Here is a 22,983-nt window from a genome sequence, read left to right on the forward strand (position 1 = left end):
CCAAGGAATAGAAAGGGTGTTCTGGATTTCGCACCCAAGAGCCACGCGCCCTCATCATTCTCTGGCATTGACATTTACCTGTTTTCTAAATCCAGAGCTAATGTCAACCGTGACCCTTGCCATTCTTCTGTATGCTGTGTCTGATCTGTCAGCAAACCCTATGGGTTCTCACTCTCTCTTCTTTGTAAAATAAACTGTTAATTTTCGGAGAGTTTTAGGTTTATAGACAAGTTGTGAAGTTAATGGGGAGAATTCCTGTACCTGTATCCCAAGCCTGGTTTCCCCTCTTGTTCCCAGGTTACGTTACTGTGGTCCATTTATCACAACAAAAGGACCACATCGATCCATCTTTATTAACTAAAGTCCTTCCGGGATTCTAGATTCCCTTGGTTTTTCCCTGATGTTCTATTCCTGTTCCAGGGTCCCATTCCGGACTCCCCAGTTAAATTTAGCTGTCATATCTCCTTAGGCTTGCTTTGAGAATTTCTCACAATTCCCTGGGTTGTGATGACCTTGACACTTGTGAGGAGTACTAGTCAGGCATTTTTTTGAGGATGCCTTCTCTTGGGATATGTCTGACATTTTTCCTGTGATTAGACGGGGGTTCTGGGTGCCACTCTCACCATGTTCATGTCAAGGGTACACATTGTCTGCGTGACTTACCACCCATGACGCTGGCCTCTATCACGTGGCTGAGGTCTGTGTCTAGGATCTCTGCCACATGAAGTTACTCTTCCCTTTCCATGTTCTACTCTTTGGCAGGAGGACCCTGTGCAGCTGTGAACTTTCTTTTCACTCATTGACGATATGTCCTAGCTCTGTCCCCCTCTTCCCAGCTGCCACTGCTCTGATCTAGGCCACCATCACCTTCCAGCTATGTGGCTCCTGGACCCAAAACCTGCTTGAGCCCTCCTAGTGTGCTTGGAATGACAGAGAAGGCCTTCCAGTGTGCCCAGGCCCCCCGTTTCTCCCTCTCTACCCATCCTGCCCTCACTCGGCTGTGGCCACACCAGTGTTCTCGCTGCTCCTTGAGCTGCTGGACCCTCCTGCCCTGGGCCTCTGCACCTGCATTTCCTCGGCTTTGGAACAATCTTCTTGGCCCTAGGCAATCTGAGGCCTGGCTCCTCATGTTTTTTTTTTTTTTCCCCTCCAGATCTCTGAGCCCTTGCATTGCATTTGCTCTGTAGTCCTTCTCACCAGGAGGCCTTATGCTGGGTGTTTATGGTCAGCCTCCCTGTGGAAGAGTGTAAATTTCTTAGGGGCGGGGACTGTCCGTCCTGTTTACTGCCATACTCCTGGGCCCTGGCACAAAGGACACAGTTGAGTGAGAATGTTGTGTTTGGTGTGCAATCACCACTCAAAGGCCAGTTGTTCTGCCCTCGCTTCACATTTTGGGAAGATTTTAGAGAACTTTGTTTTTGTGCTCTTCTGCCCTGCCTCTAGTAGGACTCATAATTTAGGTTACTTAAAATAACCTTAGAACTCTGAAAATCAAGGATTTCTAAGCATCTGGACCTCAGGAACTCATGGGCAGTGTTGTGATGTAGAGGTTACTAGCTGTCTTGAGAGCTCTGTCACTCGCCAGAAAGGAGGCACGCGGGCCAGCTGCAGAGCTGTAGGAATGACCCCCACACCGGGAGCTCCCGGGTTCTCCTGGGTTCTCCATGGTGTTCCACTGTGAGCTCTGCCTGGAGCTGTGAGGGACGTTTCTCTAGCACCTCGCTCTCCCTTTGTCGCCACACACTAGCCGGCTCAGAGTGTGCTTGGCATGAGAACAAATCCAGGTGTTGAGGGAAACCAGACTGGGCCCAAATAAGAAAAATTTTAATAAAAATCCCCAGGCAGTTCTTTTTTTATCTTTTCATACTATTTGTTCTGCTTTTAGAGACACCGGTAATCTTCATGTTACATTGAGTGAGCCCTATTTTTGAGGCTGGTGGAAGGTTTCTCCACTCTGACAAGTCCAGAAAATCTAGCCGTAGGCTACTGGAGAAAGTGTAACCTCCTGGCTGATGGGAGCAGCTCTGGCTTCCTCGACGGGATGTCGCCCTTGACGGTTATTCCCAGAGATGGATGCTGTGCATGTGTATGTGTGTATGTGTGTGTGTGTGTGTCTGTCTGTGTGTTGGAAAGGGGCCTACCATGAGGACTTGATCGGCTGTATGGGGAAACACAATTTAGGGGCAGGAGTGGAACATAGAAATTGCCCCAGTCCAACCATTTCATTTTCTAGAGGAAGGACAGGGCTTGGAGGGGTTAAGAGACTGGCCTGAAGTCCTCTGGGGGAGTAGCAGAGGCTAGCAGAGTGGGTCTAGAAGCCCAGGCCCCCAGTTCCGTGTCCAGGAAAGCAGCTCCATGGCATTGCGCCCTTGCTACGGGCTGGAGACAGCCCCGCTGCCTGCATGCGTTATATTATTTTTATAAATTTTTAAAAATTTTTTGAGGATTTTACTTTTTTTAAGATTTTATTTATTTATTTTTATTTGATAGAGAACACAAGTAGGCAGAAAGGCAGGCAGAGAGAGAGAGGAGGAAGCAGGCTCCCTGCTGAGCAGAGAGCCTGATGCGGGGCTTGATCCCAGGACCCTGGGATCATGACCTGAGCCGAAGGCAGAGGCTTTAACCCACTGAGCCACCCAGGTGCCCCGAAGATTTTACTTTTAAGTAATGGCTACACCCAACGTGCAGCTTGAACTTAACAACCCCAAGATTAGAGGTCGCAGGCTGTACTGGCCGAGCCAGCCAGGTGCTCCCCCATATGCGTCCTTTGACTTATCTTCTCTGCTTCCACCCACCGTAAGACTCTTGGCACCCTTACTTTGGGGACGAGAAAACTGACGCTCAGCGAGTGCCCTTACTGAGGTCACCCAGCTAGCACGTAGTAGGACTGGGATGCGATGTCTCATCCCGCATCCCTGGAGCCTGTTCTTTGTGACAACAGTGTTCATGAGGCCCTTCCAGCTGCCTCTGTCCGTTCTCCACATTGTCTTCCATGTCTCTGGTCCCCTGGGAAAACACTGTGTGTTTGTCAGGAGTGGTTTCCCAAGACCACCCAGCTCTGGGGCCCATGGTAGGTACGTGGCTGTGTCTCACTGTGCTGTCTGTGCCCTGTGGGGGTCGTCCAGACAGGCCCCTCGAAGAAGGAGCCGCTAGACTTCTAGCAGTCGGCGTTCAGACTGTGCTCTGTCTCGAATTCACACGCCGTGTCTCAGCCGCAGCGGCTGCCCTGCGCTCATCACCACGAATCCACAGAGCAAACTCACTGGGCCCTCTGGGGTGCAGGTCCCGCCCTCTCGGGAGCGAGGAGCGTCCAGAATGGAGACTCAGGGTTTGTTCAGTCAGAGGGAATTGCAGGTTGGGGTGGACTTGGGTATGACATGGGCCTGCAGTCAAGCACTGGCCCAAACATGGTCCGTCTTTGTGAGCCTGGGCAGGTTCCTTGACTCTACTTCTCATGACTCAACAGTCCAAGGCCACGAGGTGCCTCACCCCCGCCACGCTGGTGCGGTGAGGAGTACATAGGATAGCGTTGCAAAAAGCGTGCAGAACAGTGTGGCCCAGGACTCCTTAAAACACCCCTGTCAGGAGCATTTAAACATCTCCCCTGTGTCCTACCCGTTCCTCAAAACTCCCAGGTTTAGGAAGAGACTCCAGAGGGGTGCGGACCCATGGCCTCCCTTTGGGAGGCGTGACCATGGTGCCCTGTGCGGGGTTCTGGGGATGCGAGTGTGAAGTCTGTCCGTGAAAATGCAGAACTGTACACGGTGTTCAGGATTCTTGGAAACGCCTCCGAGTGGAAATAGCATTTGGTGATTTCTTGGCATGCGCGGCAGGTGTTAGATAAATGAGCTCAGCTGTGACATTTGAGTCAGCATTCTGTGCAGCTTGAACACGTGTGTGTGCCGTTCAGCCTGGTGGGTGCGGGAAGTGTTCCCACGCAAATGGGACCCTGGCCATGGAAAGTTAGTACTGTTGGGTGAAGAGGTTCTGCGTCTCTTGGTAGCTGTCTAGGCTTTTTTTTTTTAAGTGGGGGAGGGGCAGAGGGAGAGGGAGAGAATCTTAAGCAGGCTCTACACCCAGCACAGAGCTGGACATGGGGCTCTATCTCACAACCCCGAGATCACGACTTGAGCTGAAAGCGAAAGTTGGATGCTTAACCGACTGAGGCACCCCCAGCTGTCTAGATTTTTACTTAAGGGGTTTACGCTGTGATTGGAAGGAAGATCCTGGTGTCACAGCCTCTCTAGACTCAGGAGTACTCTTCTGTCCTACAGGTCTGTGCTCGAGGGGCAAAGGCGAGAGCAGGGGAAGAGGCCCAGATCTGATTTCGTGCCTCACTGCATCCCAGCTGTGTGGCCTGGCCACCCTGTGTCTGTCCGTGCCTCTGGTGTCCTATCTGTAAAATGGGAATGGGAGAGCCTGTGTGCAGTAGCAGCGGACACCGTGCTCAGTACCTTGGTGCTACTGGCAGGGGAACCAGTGTTCTAATTCTGAGATTGGGAGGGAGAGAAGGACTTGAATGCCTAGCCTAGTAGATAAGAACAGAGCTGGGGTTTTTGCATAGTTTGAGGAATGGTTTGATAACAGGAACTACAGGGAGCCTAGTGACACGTTCTGAGTCCGAGTGTTGGAACAGTAACGGGCTGCCACGTGCTGAGAGAGGTGCCTCTCGAGGCTGAACCTAACAACAGGGAGTCCTTCCAGCCCTTGTCGGGTGAGCCGCAGCCGACTGTCTGGATGAGAAAAGCAAAGAAAGCTGTATGGAGGGCACCCCCCCCCTGAAAAGTTTTCAGCTTGGTCTTCATGAAACCTGGTGGTGGGACCATGCAGGGGCTGATACACTGAGCCGCTCAAATGTGAGCTGAATGGATGGTTGGTGATGTGTTGGGGAAACTGTGCTTCTAGGAGAGGGGACATTCCAATTCCTCTTCATCACTGCCTTAAATACAGTCAGAGGAGGTGGATGCAGATGTGTTTCTGGGGAAAATAGGGGTCCAGGGGCAGAGGGAAGGGGTGGGTGGGGGCAATTAAGATGAGAAAAGCTGGGGCCGGGGGTGAGGCCTTCCCTGTGCTTGGGTAGATGAACAGGAGTGGGTGGAGGGAAGGCTCCGTGACCAAGAGCTCTGTACTTGGGCCAGAAGCAGACGGCCAAGCTGTGGTCTGTCCTCACCGCATCTTCCCGCCAGAGTGTGTCCGCCACCTCAGCTTTTGTACAGGGACCCAGTCTGGACGCTGTCTTGAACTTAGTTTGTTGTTAGCTAAAAATAGTTACTTTCTTCTTTCTTAGTATCCGGTGGAAATCAGGAAGTATGAGTATGACCCAAATTTTGCAATTCGTGGACTTCATTATGATGTGCAGCGGGTAGGTTTCATTGTGTGTTTTTCTAACATTTTAATGGAGCTTGGGAATAATGTACTCTCGGCGCTTTTCTTTGCTGAACACAGAAATTGATTTTAAATTCTATTCCTTGGGGCCGCAGAACTGAATTATTAAAAAACATCTTTGGATAAAGCCTTTTGCAAATGACTGTATTAGAAAAAAAATGAATGTGTTTATCTACTTGGAAGATACTCCTTATTTCTAGAAGCTGTTTTTGGTGTTCTGAGGAGCAGCCTGTTCTGTTGTTTTTGCAGATCAGTCGTTTCCTTAACAGACTGCACAATGCTTTTTTTTTTTTTTTAAAGATTTTAATTATTAGAGAGCGTACTCATGTGCGTGCACATGAGCATGGGGGAGAGAGAGAAGCAGACTCCCCACTGAGCAGGAAGCCTGATGTGGCAGGCTCGATCCCAGGACCCCTGGGATTATGACCTGAGCCAAAGGCTGATGCTTCACTGACCCAGCCCCCTGGCGCCCCCACAGTGCTTTAATCAACAAGCAGACCTGTCCAACACGTACACTGTGCCTCTTTGCCACGTCCACCTGGTGTTGCTAGGATTTATGAGGACCCCTGAAATTCTCATTAAATATGCGGCTTGCCGTCCGTTATTCACCCGCATGTGTGTTTATGTTTTTGAAGGCAGTGTTGATGAAGATTGATGCTTTCCATTACATCCAGTTGGGAACTGTCTACAGGTAAGCGAAAGAGGAGGTAAATTTAATTCACTCGCAGTAACCAGGTGGCTTTGGGTTTCAAGACCCACTGACGGCCTGGTGATGAGGAGGGTTGTAGTGTGTGTATTTGTGATTTATTCACTCATTCATTCAAGAACATTTACTGGGGTCCATTATGCCAGATCCAAGGGGTTCGGCTTATAAGGATGCCACAGGGAGCTTGGAGTGTAGGTTGGAAGCCATTTAAGTAAACCAGTGACTGCAGTCCTTAGTGACCAAGGTGATGATGGTGTTTAGACCATTAGGGGGCGCTCTGGAGGGGGTTCTGGGGGAGGATAGGCTCTCTAGACGTGCCCATCTGCCAGTTGAGTGAGGGTCCTGGAGCCGAGGTTTTGGGTGGGGAGGGAGGCTGGGGTAAGGCAGGGGGTTCTTGCTCCCACCATGGCAGTTGAATAGTTCGGATATTAAGGAAACTCCCCTCCCCCTTTCATTAGAATTAGTAGAAGCACTTAGCTCAGTCCAGAATCTTTGTCACTTCAAAAATGAAGGATTTTACCTTTTCTAATTCTTGAATTTGGGGGAGATTTAGGAGTATGGTTATTGTACCTTAAAAAGAGGTGTGCCTGTCTTAGCTTCTTCTTTCACAACTCTTCATTAAAATTAATGTTTTTCTGTCCAACTTAAACGTGCGCACCGTTCCGATCGGATACCACCGAGAGCATTGTGGCAGACCACAGTAGCCCTCTGTCCCCCTCCCCACCCAAGCCCTTACACTCTTCAGTTTTTTCTTCACGTCATTATTTCTAAATACCGTGCTCATACTTCTCTTTCCTAATTTATTAATTCTGGATGTTGTCTCTGCCACGGGACAGGACTGGGTGTGCGCACACGTCCCATTTTGGGCTCACGCTTGTCCGTGAGTGTCGGCTGGTTCCTCTGTCCTCGGGCGTTGTTTGCGTCATGACTCTGCAGGTCTCGTTCCTTCTGATGCCATGTCATTCACGGTGACTGCCCTCCTCTGGTACAGTGCTTGCTTGTTCTTAGATTTGTTTTCTGTAGAGGTGTCCTGAGTTTTTTCTCAATGTTCCATCACCAGTATCATCCATGTATTTATTTCCAAGGATTTAAATGTCTGAGATACACTATCAGTTCCTTTTGTATTTAATTGGCTACTCCTTCTGCTCTGATCTTCTTTGATGGCTTGTCCTGGGGCTTGGGTTTGCCTCTCTCTCCACTCCCCGGTGCCCGTCTCTTCCTCTCTCTGGCTCTACTCCCTCATTCTGCTGGAGCACACCCCCCAGAGCTGCCCGGTGCCTCTCAGGGCTGAGCCTTTCTGGGGGGCTGTGGCGACTAATCAGTTCTTCACATTGGTGTACCCTTGCACGCCCCTGTTCTTAGTTTGCTAAGCCAGAAGCCCCCTTTTCATCTTCTACTTGTCTTCCACAAAGGTGTTGAAATGTCCTGTCTGCTGATGTCTTTGCTCTCATATCCTTTCACTGTTTGAGGAGTTTATTCTTTTTTTTTTTTTAATTTAAGAGAGAGCTTGTGCGTGCAAGCTGGGTGGGGGCCCAGAGGGAGAGAGAGAATCCCATGCAGGCTCCATACCCAGCATGGAGCCCAATGAGGGTCTCAGTCTCACGACCCTGAGATCATGACCTGAGCTGAAATCAAGAGTCAGGTGCTTAAGTGACTGAGCCCTCTGGCATCCCTGAGTCGTTTATTCTTTTACTATCATTTTAATGGTGTTTCGGGAAGTAGAAGAGATGGTGTTAATGAAAATAATAATATTTGTAATAATTAATAGCAACGAGCAGTTATTAACTCTTGCTACAGCATAGACACTGTCTTAAGTGTTTTATTTGTGTTCACTTATTTGATCCTTGAAATAACCTTATGAAGTAGGTATGGGTATTAGGCCCAGAGATGTTAAGTAATTTGGCCAAGGCCACACAGAAGTAGAATTCCGACCCAGGTGGTCTGGCTCTGGAGCCTCTGCCCTTGGCCTACATGCAGCATGGTTTTGTTGTACGGATTAGGTTAATGAAATCCTTCACAGGTATTTCGGATCTTTTCCTCATCTCTGTTCCTGTCGTCAGCTCCCTGGCTCAGACACTTAATCCTTTTCTCTAGGGCCCTTGCAGTTTCCTGCAGTGCGGTCTCTCCTGGACGTTGTTGCTGGACTCATGCATCTAAAGCAATGCCCTCAACAGACCCTCTCTCCTGCGATCCTGGATGGCTCCCACTGCCTAGAGAATGGAGCCCAAACCTCTTGGGTTTCCCACCAACCTTCTCTAAACCCGTACCCTACTTTTCTTCTACACATAGCCTTTCATTTCCTGGATCAGTTAAGACTCTTGGTTACAGGTACGGAAACCCGACTCAGACAGGGTTAACCAGAAATACAACAGTGGCTCACCTGTGGTGCGGCCCAAGGGACAGTGCCCGTTGCAGGCGTGTCTGGTTCCAGGGGCCAAATTGATGTTGTCAGAACTCTTTCCATCTGTTGGCTCTCTCCCTCTGGGTTTGCTCCAGGCAGGCCCCTCCGCATGAGACCCCGGCAACACCCTTGGCCAGAGGTCAACAGGAGCAGGGGATGGTCTCTTCCCAGCAGTTACAGCCAATCTCAGCGTGTGTGAGGCAGTTGCACACAGCACATCTATTCCTCTCCTCTGAGCTCTCCTTTCCCGCTGCTTGTCATCTGCTCCTGCTTGGGTGCACTTTTCCTTCCTTGCTGCTGCTTTAGATCTCACGCATCCTTCCTTCAAGGCTGGCTGGTGCTGAGGACTCACCCTCTTCTCAGCCCGACATGGTCTGTTTTTCCTCTTCTCAGACCACACAGTCCTATGGCTCCTAATTGTCTTATTTCTTCTGTAGGTAAGTTTTCCATTGTGTTTAGGGAGTATGGACAGGGCTAGGTGAGAGAAGCCAGCTGAGGCACTGGAAGGAAAAGGAATGTTGGTGTTCAGGTCCTGGGAAGGTCACTGTGGTCACAGCGCTGAGGGGTGTGGCGGGCTGAGGCAGCATGGGTGCGCACGTGGGCTCTGGAGTCCCACTTCCTCAGTGTGGGCCCTGGCCTTACTGCTCCCATGCAAGCAGCTTCTTGACCATCCTGAAGCCTTGGTTTGTGCCTCTGTAAAATTGGCCTGATGCTGCTGGTGGGCCTGGGGGTGGCTTGTCATGCAGACCAGGGTGTGCCTGGAGTAGGAGAGGCACACCAAATGTCACTGCCTTTGCCTTCCCCTGAAAAGCGGTATGGATGAGCTCTTGGCAGGGCAGAATGCCCCCTCCTCAGCCTTGCCCATCTGACACCTGCCGTCAGGTGGGTCCCCAGCTCCTCTGTCAGGTTGGATTTTGTGTTGGGGGCTGTGGAGTCAATGGCACAGGGCAGAGGGGGAGGCAGACTGGCTGTCTCCACAGCCCCATTTTGTACCTACGATTTAAGTTCTGACTAAGGATCTTGTGAAAGCCTATGCTTGTTCTCATCGCAGGCACACCGGCAAGGCTTTGCTAGTGCCAACTGTATACTCCTCTGTATATCGGAGCTCAATCAATCTCGGTTATGCCTGGAGGCAGGTACAATTATTGTTCCCATTTTAAAAATGATGCTGAGACCCAAAGAGGTTCCATTGCTTATCCAGGTACTATCCCTACTAATGACGGAAGCTGGGATTTGAACCCTGGGCAGACTCTTCAGATCTGTGCTCCTAATGTTTGTATTTCTTACAGCCACATAAGGCCACGTAAAGTACTTTGCATTTTGATCCTCGCACTGGTTGAGGCTGCTTCCGGGCGCGGCTGGCCGTGGCCCAGAGCCGGGGGCCCGGTCCTGTGGGCTGCTGCACCTGTGGGCGCACCTCCTTCGGGTTCCCACTTGCCGGAGTGGACTCCTCTCACCTCTTACGTCACCACTGCTTTTGAGTTGACATTCAGTCGTGACCTGGGCAGCCTGGGAGGCTGTAAACCTGGGTTAGGGCAGGGCCTCATGTGGGGGCAGGAAAATGACTCACCCAACAGAGTTCTTCTACTTTTTATAGTTTCCTTCTAAGTGTTAGAGTCTTAGGCGGGTACACACCTGAGCAGGAGCTGTGCCCCAAGGTCACTGCCCAGAATGATCAGGAAGTACAAGGCCTCCTTTGTTTTCAAAGGCTGGAAGTTTTAAGAAGTTGATGAAGATGGGGGGAGGGGCAAAATACTAATGAATCCCCTGGGGTATTTTTGAAAGTTATAGGAGGGCGGAGAACAGAAGGAGGCTGAAATTATATTTTCATTCTACTTACATATCAAGTATAAATTACATTTTGTATGTACTTTAATGCCATCCTGGTGATTTTATAAGATAAGTAGCCTGTTCGTGTTAGACTCGCAGTGCATCATTCGTCCTCCCACTGTCTGTGGTGCTGGGTGGACTTTCCGTCATTCCTTCTGTGACCTCCTTGCCACGGATGTCTTGTTTCTCAAGCACCTTCCCTAGAGAAGCAGCTGGGAACAGAAATTTTTCTCTGTGACGCTCTAGAGTGGGCAGTGCCAGGTGAGGAGACGCGAGAGCATTCGGTCCCCAGCAAGAGCACCTGCTCACGGCACTGGCGGCAGGGTCGCTCTGCCTCCAAAATTTATCTTTCCCTTCCTGGAGGAGTTGGATTCATTTGCAGATTCTCCCGTGGCTTCCGGACACAGGCAGAGGGCAGATGTTACCCTGGCTTTTTAATAGGTGAAGAAACTGGTCTGGACTGTCACTTAGCCTCTGGGGTCATCCCTCCCGGAGGTGGCACCCAGGCTTCCTGCCTGTGTCATGGGGTTTAGTCCACCTGAGCCTTATGCGTGGCTTTTCCCATCTCTGCGCTGACCTTCTTAGGTCAGAGTGTCAGCTGGTAGGAGGATGATAGAGACAATGCTAGCTTTTCTCTCCCTGATGTGTTAAAAACATAAAAATGGAAACATAGACCCACCCCAAAGCGGACACTACCCCCAAAGCAAAGCGAGGCCATGTACTTTGTTGAGATGGTCCGTGTGACATCAGTGGTTGAAGAGCCTGGGCCCCTAGAGCAGAAAGCCTGGGATCTGGTCCTGTCCCACCACTTTGGGGACCTTGGGTAAGATACGTGACCTTTCTGGGCCTCAGTTGCCTCTGCTGGGAAATGGGAAGATGTTAGTGCTTCCCCCCTAGGATTGCTGAGAAGTAAGTGATTGACTGTGTGGAGTTCACACCTGGCATCCCTAGTAGGTGTTATTTTTCCTGCCCTTGTTACCCACGGAATCCTGGCGGTGGTAGTGGCAACAGCACCTTCTTGCCTGTTACTTGTAGCCATTACCTGTGGCATGTCTCGCCTCCTCGTGACAGTGACATCTTGCACCTGGGCTGAAAAATCCCAGCAGTTGCCTGAGGTCTGAAAGTCACTGCTCTTGCTAGTTGAGTCTAACTGCACCACCTGTGATTTTTCCAGAGGCCTCAGTGTTGTCCCTGATGAAGAAGTCATTGAAATGTACGAGGGGTCCCACGTGCCTCTGGAACAGATGAGCGACTTTTATGGAAAGGTAATGAGAGATTATTTATTTAAAGCAGCCTGTCAGCAGACATGGCCTGGTAGACTTAGAATCTCTCTGAGCGCCTCTGGAACTGCCAAGGGACTTTGGGACTGTTTCAGGACTTTGGGCCCAGGATTTGTGAGAGGCTGGTATGGTGGCATTTCTCCTAGGCCCCTCATGATTCCCCTTTCTTAGCTCTTTCCTCCCTACCTGATGATGATTCTTAATACCTTCCTTGCACTGCCCACTGTCTACAGCCCCCTACGCCAAGGCATGTCCCCACTTTCTAGATGAAGTCAGGGCAGCTATAGTTGCCTTCCCTGAGATTGAGGACAGCAGGTCACCCTGGACTTGAAGGGAAGTTTCTGTTTCTCTGACTTTTGTGGTTCTCTTTGCTTTCTGAATTTTTGCACGTCTTATTAGGTGCACTCTTATTTGCACTGTCAAAATGCAACAGAAGCTGCCCAGTCTGCTGGTAAACTTGGGGTTGCTAACTGCAGGCATGCAGAGAAAGGCTCTTTCGCAGGCTCACACACGGTTGCGTGGGGGCACTCAGGTTCAGGAGAGCCACGCGGCGTTCTATGCCATTCCACCGGCAGTAGTCTACTTGCCGGCTTTCCTCTGGGTTTGACAGGAGAGTGTGAGCTGGAAGTTAGAACTCACAGGAATGTGAGATTGATTAGATTTTTTGGGGGGAAAATCAGAGCATTGCCTTGGATTTCCCGGTTGTGCTTAAGAGTACGACGTCAGCTCCGTGGGGAATGATAAATAAGGTGAATGCTTCTACTTTGTTATTGTTAGAACTGTCCTTGGGGTGTGGGATCCAGATGTTGATGACCAGAACCCCCCTGGGGAAATGTCCCATCTGGTTCTGCTGTGGTGTTGGCCTCCGTTTCTGACACTGTCCTCCCTGCCTGCAGAGTTCTCATGGAAACACCATGAAGCAGTTCATGGACATCTTCTCCCTGCCGGAGATGTCCCTCCTGTCCTGCGTGAACGAATACTTCCTCAAGAACAACATTGACTATGAGCCTGTGCATCTGTACAAAGACGTCAAGGTGAGAGGCAGTGGTGCCACATCTCACAGAGGGTTTTAGCAGAAGGGACAGCATCGTTAGCCTCCTTGGGCTGGGCATTTGCCTGGGATCTCTTTTATTTATGGTTTTACCATGAAAATTTTTTTTAAAAAATATTTTATTTATTTATTTGACAGGGATCACAAGTAGGCAGAGAGACAGGCAGAGAGAGAGGGGGAAGCAGGCTCCCTGCTGAGCAGAGAGCCCGATGCAGGGCTCGATCCCAGGACCCTGAGATCATGACCTGAGCCGAAGGCAGAGGCTTAACCCACTGAGCCACCCAGGTGCCCCTACCATGAAAATTGTTAAGAACGATCTTACATCAGGACAATTGGAAGTCAGTGTAACTTTGTGTTAAAGGAAGAGAGCGCTCATATTGCTATTGGGATTTCTAATTCTTGCTGACCGAAGGCCAGCCCCGGTGCATCTGGTCAGAGGGGTGGCTGGTGGCTGAGGTCCAGCCCGACCCAGTTTACCCCCGAGCCCGCCTGTGGAGGGGGTGACTTCACACACAGGCTGCAGCCCTTGGAACTGCTGTTGCTCAGAGCGGGCCTTTCTCTTGTACACGGAGGTTCCATGCAGGCCTTCCCAGGCCCTGCAAAAGCTGTGGGAAAACCCAGTTGGAGAGGTGGATAGACAGCTGTGAAACTTACATGCAGATATATGCACATCATTTGTGTAACTTTGTATTTGTATATGTTGATTTGTGTTCACATGTGTTTATAGTCTTTAAACTCTGCACTTTTTTCAGGACTTAAAAATATGTTCATGTATTTATACTAACAATACACGTGTATATCATATACATATATATTAATAAGTGTATTTTTATGTATATATTTATATATGTAATATGTATTATTTAAGTACTTATATTTTTAAGAGATCTGTATTTATGTACTGCAATGTTTTTATTATATGCTTATGACTAATTTTAAGTTTCCACTGCCTTAAATTGTGGGTTTTGGGAAGATGGAGGATGAATTCTCATTTCTCAATAATAGTCTGGTATTATTTGAACTAAAATTGAATAGTTTCTGTTCTCCTTTTTGTGTGCACAAATGCTTTAAGAATCTTTAAGTATCATGTGTAGTAAAAAATAAATAAAAGAGCCACTTGTAGTTATATGACCCTCGCGGTCATGAGGAGGGCTGTTTACTTGATGCCGCCAGCAGAGAGCATTTAGGTCTATTCCTGGCACTGGCTTTCAGAGAGCTTCACGCATATAACTAATTAAGTCCTCACAACCAGGCTTGGAGGTAGGTGCTGTTATTCCTCTCATTTTACAGATAAAGGTATTAAGGCACTGAGAGGTTGAGTCACTTGCCCTGAGTCACACAGCTAGTAAGTGGTAGAGCCTAGATTTGCAGCCGGGAAGATTGGCTCTGGCTTGCTCTATGAACCCCTGCTTCTGCCGATGTGAGTTTGAGACAAGCCTGTGCCCGAGGTTGAGTTTGTAGTCCGGAGGTACTCATGCTTGGTGGAAATCTCCTACCAGTTTTTGAAGACTGATGGTCCAGTTTTGCCTGCAGCCCAGTCCCCTGCTGTTTCCCCCCTGAAAGTTTCCGTGTGCCTCCAGGAGAGCCACCTCTGTGGTGGACCTGCTCAGTGCCCCCGCAAGCGGCGCTGTGCTCCGACCCCCGCCAGGCGTCAGGCTGCTGTAGCCCACGGCCGGTGAGGCGCTCACGGCCTCCTCTTCCCCGTCTGTCAGCCTCAGGACGTCTCCGCCTGAGTCAGCGTCTGCTGACCGCTCCTCACCTCACTGAATGGAAGAAGAGCTGTCATTGGTCTCGGCCTCTTTCTGTGGAGGAGAGAACCTGCTCTTGGGGTCTAGGGAGGGTGCACGGATAAAAAGAGCCATAATTCCAGATGCCCCGTAGTCATCAGTTCGTGAGACTGCCTAGAAATCGCCATTTACCCTGTGGAATTTTATTCAGAATTGTTCTCACAAGTTACCTCCCTCCTCTGTGACCCTGCTGCAAACTGCCACTGTCACCATGGAAACCTAAGCGTTGGCCGCCTGTGTGAAATGGCCCAGCACTGAGATTTCATCTGGTGTTCAGCCGGCCAGGCTTCTAAAGACAGACATCGTCGCAAATGTCGCTTTTCTTGTCACTCAGGCTGTCTCACGGACCGTCCCACTGATTAGAAACCTCTCTTTTGACAGGATTCAATTCGAGACGTGCACATCAAAGGAATCATGTACAGCGCGATCGAAGCAGATATTGGTACGTAGCCAGCACTGTCGCGAGGGCCGCCTCAGCCTGTCCCTCTCCCGGGCCACGAGCGGCTGTCGTTTTCATTCCCAGTGGCGACCCGGGGCTCAGCGCCAACCCCCAGTGCAGCGGGAGGACCTTGCTTCCTCGCACCTCGGACATCCCCCTCCCCTTTGTCTCAGGACTCGACCTAATCCTGACCCAGAAAGACGGGCGCTGGCCGCGGCAGGCAAGTCCGTAGTGTGTTCCCATGGACCAAGGTGGCAGAGTCCTGGTCCCTGAAGTTCCAGGCGCTGCTAGGCCAGCCTGGACCACGCTTGCTTGAGACTTTTCCAGCCCCGAGGGCCCTGGCTGCGCTGGATCCAGAGGCCCCGTTTAGGGAGCCCCTGCAGACTGACCCGCCTTGACGCTGACTCCGCGTGTGAACGTTTCTCTTGCCCTCAGAGAAGTACATCTGCTACGCCGAGCAGACCCGCGCAGTGCTGGCCAAGCTGGCCCACCACGGCAAGAAGATGTTTCTCATCACCAACAGCCCCAGTAGTTTCGTGTAAGTGGTTGTGGGTGTCCCTCCTGGCTCCTGGCTCGCGTCTTGTCTTGTGTCCTATTTATCTTCACGGTTGAAAATTTGAAAGAAAACATTGCAAAAGTAGTGAATCCCTTTCTTGTTAGACTCACCTGGCCGACATGTTGTTTCAGGGACAAAGGGATGAGGTATATTGTTGGAAAAGACTGGAGGGACCTGTTTGATGTGGTCATCGTTCAGGCCGAGAAGCCAAACTTCTTTAATGATAAGCGGAGGTGAGCATCTGTCTTTCTGGGAGAACTAGATTGTCACCCTTTGCTGACCTGACTTGGTGAAGTCTATTTGGAAAATCAGATGCATCTGACATTGTAGCTTTTCATTTTGAACCTTGTGGCAAGTAATTGCAGGGTGCGTGGGCTTAGTGCACAGCGGTCACACAGTGGTCGGCTTGGCTCGCACCAATTGAGATGGTTCCCACTTCAGCCCTAGGGGTCAGGCTCTAAGAAAAAGATTGATAGTAATGAGAAAACCAAACTTAGTATTAATTACATCCGAAGTTAGCCCTCTTGATGCAGATGTGCTGTGAAGCTTCACGAAACAGCAGTAACAACGAACCACCTGCTGGACGTTTTTGGTACATGCAGCTCTCAGTAGTGCATTTAAAATTACAGCTGGATTTTGCAATACTGCAACACAGGTTTTGTGCCAAATGGAGTAAATCTCTACCAAGACTTAGGTAGTGTGTTCCTGCCATGGGCAGTAGAGGACTGGGGAAGTTGTGGGTTATGACGGTGACTAGGGTGTGCTCTTAGCTCTAATGGTTGGGGAGGGGGGTGTCAGGGATCCTAAAATGTTTTTCTTTCTTTTTTTAACATTTAAAAACATTTTTAAAAATTTTTAAAAGATTTTATTTATTTTGAGAGAGTGAGCGAGCACAAGTAGTGGGGAGGGACTGAGGGAGAACAAGAAGCAGACTCCTTACTTAGCTGGGAGCCTGATGTGTGGGACTGGATCCCATTCTCTGGGGTCATGACCTGAGCCGAAGGCAAATGCTTAACCGACTCAGCTACCCAGATGCCCCTAAAATGTTTTTCAGTGGTGGGATAGACCTCTTTACCAAGAGCCATTCCCCTGCCCCCTGTACCCATTTATTTTGTCTTTGTTTTGTATGCATGGAACACCTCCGTTCATCCCTGTTATTTATAGTGATGAAGATCAGAGACAATCTAAAGGAACATCCATGGGAGGGAATATTATACAGCCATTAAAAATGGTGTATTTGAGGGGTGCCTGGGTGGCTCAGTCAGTTGGGCAACCGATTCTTGATTTTGGCTCAGTTCATGATCAGGGTCTTGGGATCGAGCCCCACATTGGGCTCCATGCTGAGTGTGGAGCCTTCTTGGGATTCTCCCTCTCCTTTTCCTTCTTCTTGTCCCTGCTTGTGCTCTCTCTCTCAAAAACGGAAAAAGATATATTTGGGAAAAAAGCAGCGAGCACGTTTTTTGACTTAAAAACACATATGAAAGAATTTGTAATCACATGGGAGATTGCTCACAACAGTAGAGAAAAAGATACAAATCAGTATACACAGTGATCTTCATTTATGTTCATAAAAAAGAGAAAGATAACAGATGTTATCTTTATAGACTGAAAGACACCTACTGAATCTTAGGTGTTTATAGCTGGGCACTGGGATTAGGGGTCATTTCCCTTTTCTTCATTCTGTTCTGAATTTTCCAGATTTTTTGGAGTCAGTTTACATTTTTCTGATCAGAAAAGCAATCCAAATAAATGTTACCTTAAAAAAAGGCAGACGGACCCCACATGCCTTGGACTTTTGTTCTTTTTTTTTCTTTTTAATATTAAAGTTCTAATTGGCTTTATTAAATGATTCATGAATTAGGCTACATAGCATCTAGCAAGTAGAGGGGAACTCCTGTAGGCCTTTATTCTTACTCCCGTTCTCCATGATAAAGTGATTTGTCTCATCCTCAGATCTGTTTTGTGTCTAGAGTGGCTAGATTTCAAGCACCGAGTGGGACACTGTGTAGTAAGGTGGTATTTCCATAAGCTGTGTTTGTGAAGCAGATTTTCTCTGTGTGATCAAATACATTTTAGGAAATCTGAAAGTTTCTCTCCCAGGAGGGTTTGCTAGAGTCCTCAGGGACTTTTAAGAGGGACATAAGTAGTGCCTAGTGTTCCCCAAATTTATCTGACCCTGGAGTTCTTTCCTTGCTAAATACCTTTTGGATCCTGGGGTCTGCAGTTTGGGATGTCTGCAATGGGCCAGGTGGTGTGGTGGTGGAGTTTGGGCTCCAGGCCTTTTCCAGGTTTGTGCAATCCCTTTCTGTTCCCACTGAGTAACTGTGCGGTGTTTCCTAGGCAGACAGCCTGCACGGTTCCCACGGGTCATAGTGTTTCCCTTTCTGTTGTTAGACCTTTCCGCAAGGTGAACGAGAAAGGTGTCTTACTCTGGGACAAGATCCACAAGTTGCAGAAAGGCCAGATTTATAAGCAGGTACCTCATGACTGATTTCTCCTTTTTGTTCCTTTGCTTTGTGGTCAGTTATAATAACAGCCAGTGTTTGTTGAGGCCTCTTGTGTGCCTGGCATTGTTCTGAGTGTTCTCCTTGAATTAGCTATTTATAACTTGGCAGCAAAACTTTAATTTAAGTCAGTGTATTTTCAGTGTGTTATGTCCAAATTAACTCAGAATTGAAAAGGGTTTAAAAACAATTAAAGAATTACTTTCATAGTTTATACAATTTAAGATGTTAGTAGTAAACCTTGGATATTTCTCTTGAAGAAATGTTGAGTGACATGGTGTATTACCTTAAATTAGTGATTATTTCCTGATGAGCTGTGTTTTATATACAGTTTTGATCTATTTTAGTATCAGTGAAGCTTTCAAATGTTTGAATAAGTGATTGAATCACTGACCCTTGTGTTACTGGTTTGTTTTATCTCATCCTTTAAAATTTTTATATTTCTGTAAGATTTATAAAACACATGAAAGTATTTATAAAACAGATGAAGTACGGCATGGTTAAAAAAACTTGAAATGTTCCTGGTGGATTTGTAACACACTGCTGCGTTGGGCAGTAAGTCTATTTTCCAGATGTTGAAAGATTTGCTTTGATACAGCTATCCCACTACTAGCTAGTTAGACCAAGGAAATTATTAGGACGTAGCTCAAACTTTGCTACAAGAATATTTGTCATGAGTTACAAAATAGATAACAAAGTACATGTCCAACATTAGGGGATTGGTAAAAAGAACCACAGTATTTCTCGCTACTCAAGTGGTAGATTAGTATTCACTGACATGGTTATAGAATGTTCCGTGTAAAAAGATCATTACAGAGAGGTATGTACCATATGAATCATTTCTGCAAAGTGCATTTGACTTAGAAGAAAGGTCTGAGAGAATTCGTGCAAAGGTGTTTTTATCTTTTATGTTTTGGTACTTAAAATTGTAAATAAAAGTAAAGCTTTTGCTAAGTTTTAAAAAATCGATATTTTGGGGCACAGGGTATATAGGTTTCTATCTCAGATGATACAGTATCTCTCCTTTTCTATTGTTGCAGGGCAACCTATATGAATTTTTGAAGCTTACTGGATGGAGAGGATCCAAAGTGTTGTATTTTGGTGACCACATATACAGTGACCTGGCGGTGAGGAGCCTTTTTTCTTTTCTTTGCTGGGAGACAGATGTGTTAGTCTCACTTCCTAAGGAATTTCTCTTGTTTAAGACCATTTTTATGCTTCCATAAAAATGAGGACAAGGTTGCCTTTTTTTGTGGGGGGGTCTCATTTGTTACAGAATGGAATGGATCAGAGGTATAAAAAGTAAATTTTTTTTGAAATGATAGAAATTAGCAGTTTACTCAGGATTTATGAGAAAAATCTTTCCATTCAGGTAATAGTAAGAAATAAATGCCAATCTTTTCGTTTTTGTGCTCTTATTAAATGTCCGAGGCGGACAAAGAAGAATTCATAAACGTTAGGGAATCTTTTGCAAGTTCAAAAACTGGCATTTCCAGGAAACAGCTATTCTGAGAAAGTGAGGCATTTCATGCCCACTGGCATAACTAGAGCAGCATCGCAGGACATGAATTATGACTTAATCTATAATTGGAATAAGACTGAGTCAGTCATGTTTCCTGCCATGCCAGCTCCTGGTGCGGTGCGTTTCTGTTTGCTCAGTGAGCCCAGGCTGGTGGCATCAGACTTCAGACCATCTGTTGGAGGCAGAGGTGGAGGGGTGACTCCAGTGCCTTTGTGCGGACACACTCTTGCCAGGTGATTCCACGCTCCCTGCATGGTCACGTCTGTCCAGCGGGCTGAGGGTCTAGTGGAAGGAATCATGGACTCAGAACTGGAAGATAGGTTTCTATCCCAGCTCTACTATTTTCAGCTGGGTGAACTTACCCACAGCCTCCAAGCCCTGGTGTCCTCATTTGTGAGAAGAGTGATGTAAGATAATGTATGTAAAGGTGATTAGTTAAGTCGAAATATAAAGCGCTACCTTCAGGATGTTGGCGCTACCAGAATGTTCCGCTGAGTGACATGGTGTCACAGACATTTGCCTCTTGCTGAGGGGTGTCTTTGGGCCTTGATAACTGTGTGCTGCCCTTGAGGTATGTGGGTACCGGGCCCTGTGAACGCATGTGCACACCACACACACACACACACACACACACGTACAGGTCTTAGCATTATGAGAGGTGCTCACAAGGCAGTAGTTTCTTCAAGGGTGGTCCCTGTGACATCAGCATCACCTGGGAAACTTATTAGAAATGCAGTTTCTCAGGCCTCACATCAGACCTGCTGAATCAGAAGCTCTGGTGGGGCTTGGCCATCTGTTTTTTAAACAGCTTTTCACACTGAAATTTGATATCAAGGTAATAATTGCCTCAGAATAAGTTAGGAACTGATCCCTCCTCTTCAGTTTTTGGAATAGTTTGAGAAGGATTGGTGTTAATTCCTCTTTAAATGTTTGGAGGAATTCCCCAGTGAAACTGTCTATCTGGTCCTGGGCTTTTCATTGTTGGGAGGGTTTTGATTTCTGATTCAATCGCCTTACTAGTTAGAGGTCTTTTCAGTTTTTGTAGTTCTTCATGAGTTAGTCTTTGTGGATTGTGTCTTTCTGGGAATGTCATCTAGGTTATTAAGGTTGTTGATGTATGGTAGTTTGTAGCTTTTACAATTCTTTTTATTTCCATAGAATTGGTAGTATTGTCACTACTTAAATTTCTGATTTTAGTAATATGAGTGTTCTGTTTTTTTTTTTGTTTTTTTTTTTTTTTTGTCTTTGTCTAGTTTCTTATGGTGTGAAGTTGTTAATTTGGGACATTTCTTTTTTCACATATGTATGGCTATGGCTATACTGTATATATAGTGTATGGCTATAAATTTCCCTCTTACTACTGCATTTGCTGCATCCCATAGGTTTTGTTATGTCACGTTTGCATTTGCGTTTAAATTTGGGACAGGGTATTTTCTCATTTCTCTCACGATTTCCTTGACTCATTGTTTGTTCAAGAGGGTGTTCTTTCATTTCCATATGTTTGTGAACTTTTTAGTTTTTCCTTCTGTTGATTTCTAGCTTCACTGCTTATGATCAATAAAGATACTCTGTATGATTTTAAAACCTATTGCAACTTGTTTTGGGATCCAGTATAAGTTCTGTCCTGGAGACTGTTTCAAGTGCATGGAGAAAAATGTGCATTCTGCTTTTGTTGGGTGGCATGTTCTGCATATGTCTGTGAGTTCTTGTTGGTCTTCAGTGTTGTTCAAGTCCTATATTTCCTGACGTGTCATCTTTTGTTTGGTCATTTTTCTGTTATAGGAGTGGACTGTTGAAGTCTCCTGCTGTTACCACAGAGCTGTTTTTTCCTTCAGTTCTGTTCATATCTGCTTCATAGATTGTGGCACTCTGATGTTTGGTGCATATATGGTTATAATTGTTATAACAATTGACCTTTTGCCATTATATAATTGTCATTCTTTGTGTCTTGTGACAGTTTTTGATTTAAGGTCTATTTTGTCTGATATTAGCATAGCACCCCTGCTCTCTTTTGGTTACTAATATCTTTTTTAAACCTTTCAATCTATGTGTGTCCTTAGATCTATGATGAGTCTCTTGGAGGGATGCCTGTCTGGCTCAGTTGGTGAAGCACATGACTCTTGATCTTGGGGCTGTAGGTTTGAGCCCTGCATTGGGTGTAGAGATAATAAATAAATTAGTAAATAAATAGTCTCTTGGAGCATATAGTTAGATCCCATGCCAGAGTTTGAAAACCACTGTTATAAAAGATCAGTTCATTAACATGTCAGAAATTATGTGGCAAAGCACATTATCCTTTAGGGGAGTCACCTTGGGAATGTAGGTACTTCTAATGTTGCTCTTTGTCAACACACATTTGGGTGCCCCTTTAGGAATAGATTGGAGAGCCAGGGTGAGGCACAGGAGAGAATCAGTTTTATTATTAGTAATTTATTATCATATGCTTTAGTCTTCGAAATGTTCCAGATGACTTTTTACTTATTTTCAGAAATAAAAGCTACCTTCAAAAGTTTGCCACTGTTGGGAGTATTTAAAAGGTTATGCTGTAGGTTTTCATGTATGATAGGAGGAGAAATGCTGAAAGGTTTAAAGAAATTCAGTAGGTGAAGAAAGTAGGCAATATCCTTAGCACTTATGGAGCAGGGATTCTGGCTTTAGGTGAGTAGCCAGTGAACTCTGAAGATTTTAAACCTTATACCACTTTATTCCTTAAAACCTCAAAGCTTTCCTTTATTCTTCAGAATAAAAGCCTGATTTCCTACGGTTTCCTACAAGGCCCTGCTTGATCTGTCCTTCTAAAGCCCTCCTCTCTGAAGGCAGAACCTGCCTCTGCCCTCTCCTACTCAGCTTTAGGCTCCCTGCCTGGCTGTTCCTTTACAACTCTACGTCCACACCCCCACCCCAGCATGTTCCTGCCCCAGGGCCTTTGCACTTACTGTTTTCACAGCCTGAATTGTTCTCCTCCCGCATAGTTCATACTTTCACTCTCCTTCCCTTCTGATCTCTTCTCAAACATCCCTTTATTGGCCTTGTTTTCCTAACCACTTTATATACAATGGTAACTTTTTTCCTTCTTATTCTGCTTGATTTTTGACCATTGTATTTATCACCACCTGCCTTTGTACATACTTTGGTTTATTTTTTGCATGTATTTCCCATGAGGGCAGGGTTTTGTCAGTTTTTGTTCATTGTTTTATCCTCATTGTCTAGAACAGGGCCTGGCACTTAGTAGTTGGATAAATATTTGCCAAATGAGAAAATGAATGACCATTTAGTATGCTGATTGTTTAGCTTAGATTTCCCAGGATATATCTGTTGACAGATACTTTGGCTTAATTGTCAAATCACAAGTTCACTCTATCTGGCATGAGAAATGTGATCATGTATGTCTGTGTTGTAGGATCATGCCAAGCCTGAGATTTTAAAATTCCTCATAACCCACAAGGCCCAGCACACAGTGGGTGCTCCCCAGTGGTCTGTGGACAAATTGAATGAAGACCTCCAGTGGCATTTCAGTGGAGC

General features: G+C 47.0%; 1 protein-coding gene across 2 annotated transcripts in view; it reads left to right on the plus strand.

Moving 5' to 3' along the window:
* The window catches only part of LOC116862686 (5'-nucleotidase domain-containing protein 3), a 57,525-nt gene that overhangs the window by 25,586 nt on the left and 8,956 nt on the right, over positions 1-22,983 (plus strand). For both annotated transcript variants that reach the window (XM_032850048.1, XM_032850049.1), the window contains exons 3-11: positions 5,288-5,362; positions 6,021-6,076; positions 11,497-11,587; positions 12,499-12,636; positions 14,822-14,882; positions 15,315-15,417; positions 15,567-15,668; positions 17,830-17,911; positions 18,980-19,066. In XM_032850048.1, coding sequence (XP_032705939.1) covers positions 5,288-5,362; positions 6,021-6,076; positions 11,497-11,587; positions 12,499-12,636; positions 14,822-14,882; positions 15,315-15,417; positions 15,567-15,668; positions 17,830-17,911; positions 18,980-19,066 — 795 coding nt within the window. The remainder of the gene's footprint in view (positions 1-5,287; positions 5,363-6,020; positions 6,077-11,496; positions 11,588-12,498; positions 12,637-14,821; positions 14,883-15,314; positions 15,418-15,566; positions 15,669-17,829; positions 17,912-18,979; positions 19,067-22,983) is intronic.

This window comes from Lontra canadensis, unplaced genomic scaffold (assembly GCF_010015895.1).
Source record: "Lontra canadensis isolate GAN:19392208 unplaced genomic scaffold, GSC_riverotter_1.0 scaffold300, whole genome shotgun sequence".
In the NCBI taxonomy this organism is placed as follows: Eukaryota; Metazoa; Chordata; class Mammalia; order Carnivora; family Mustelidae; genus Lontra; species Lontra canadensis.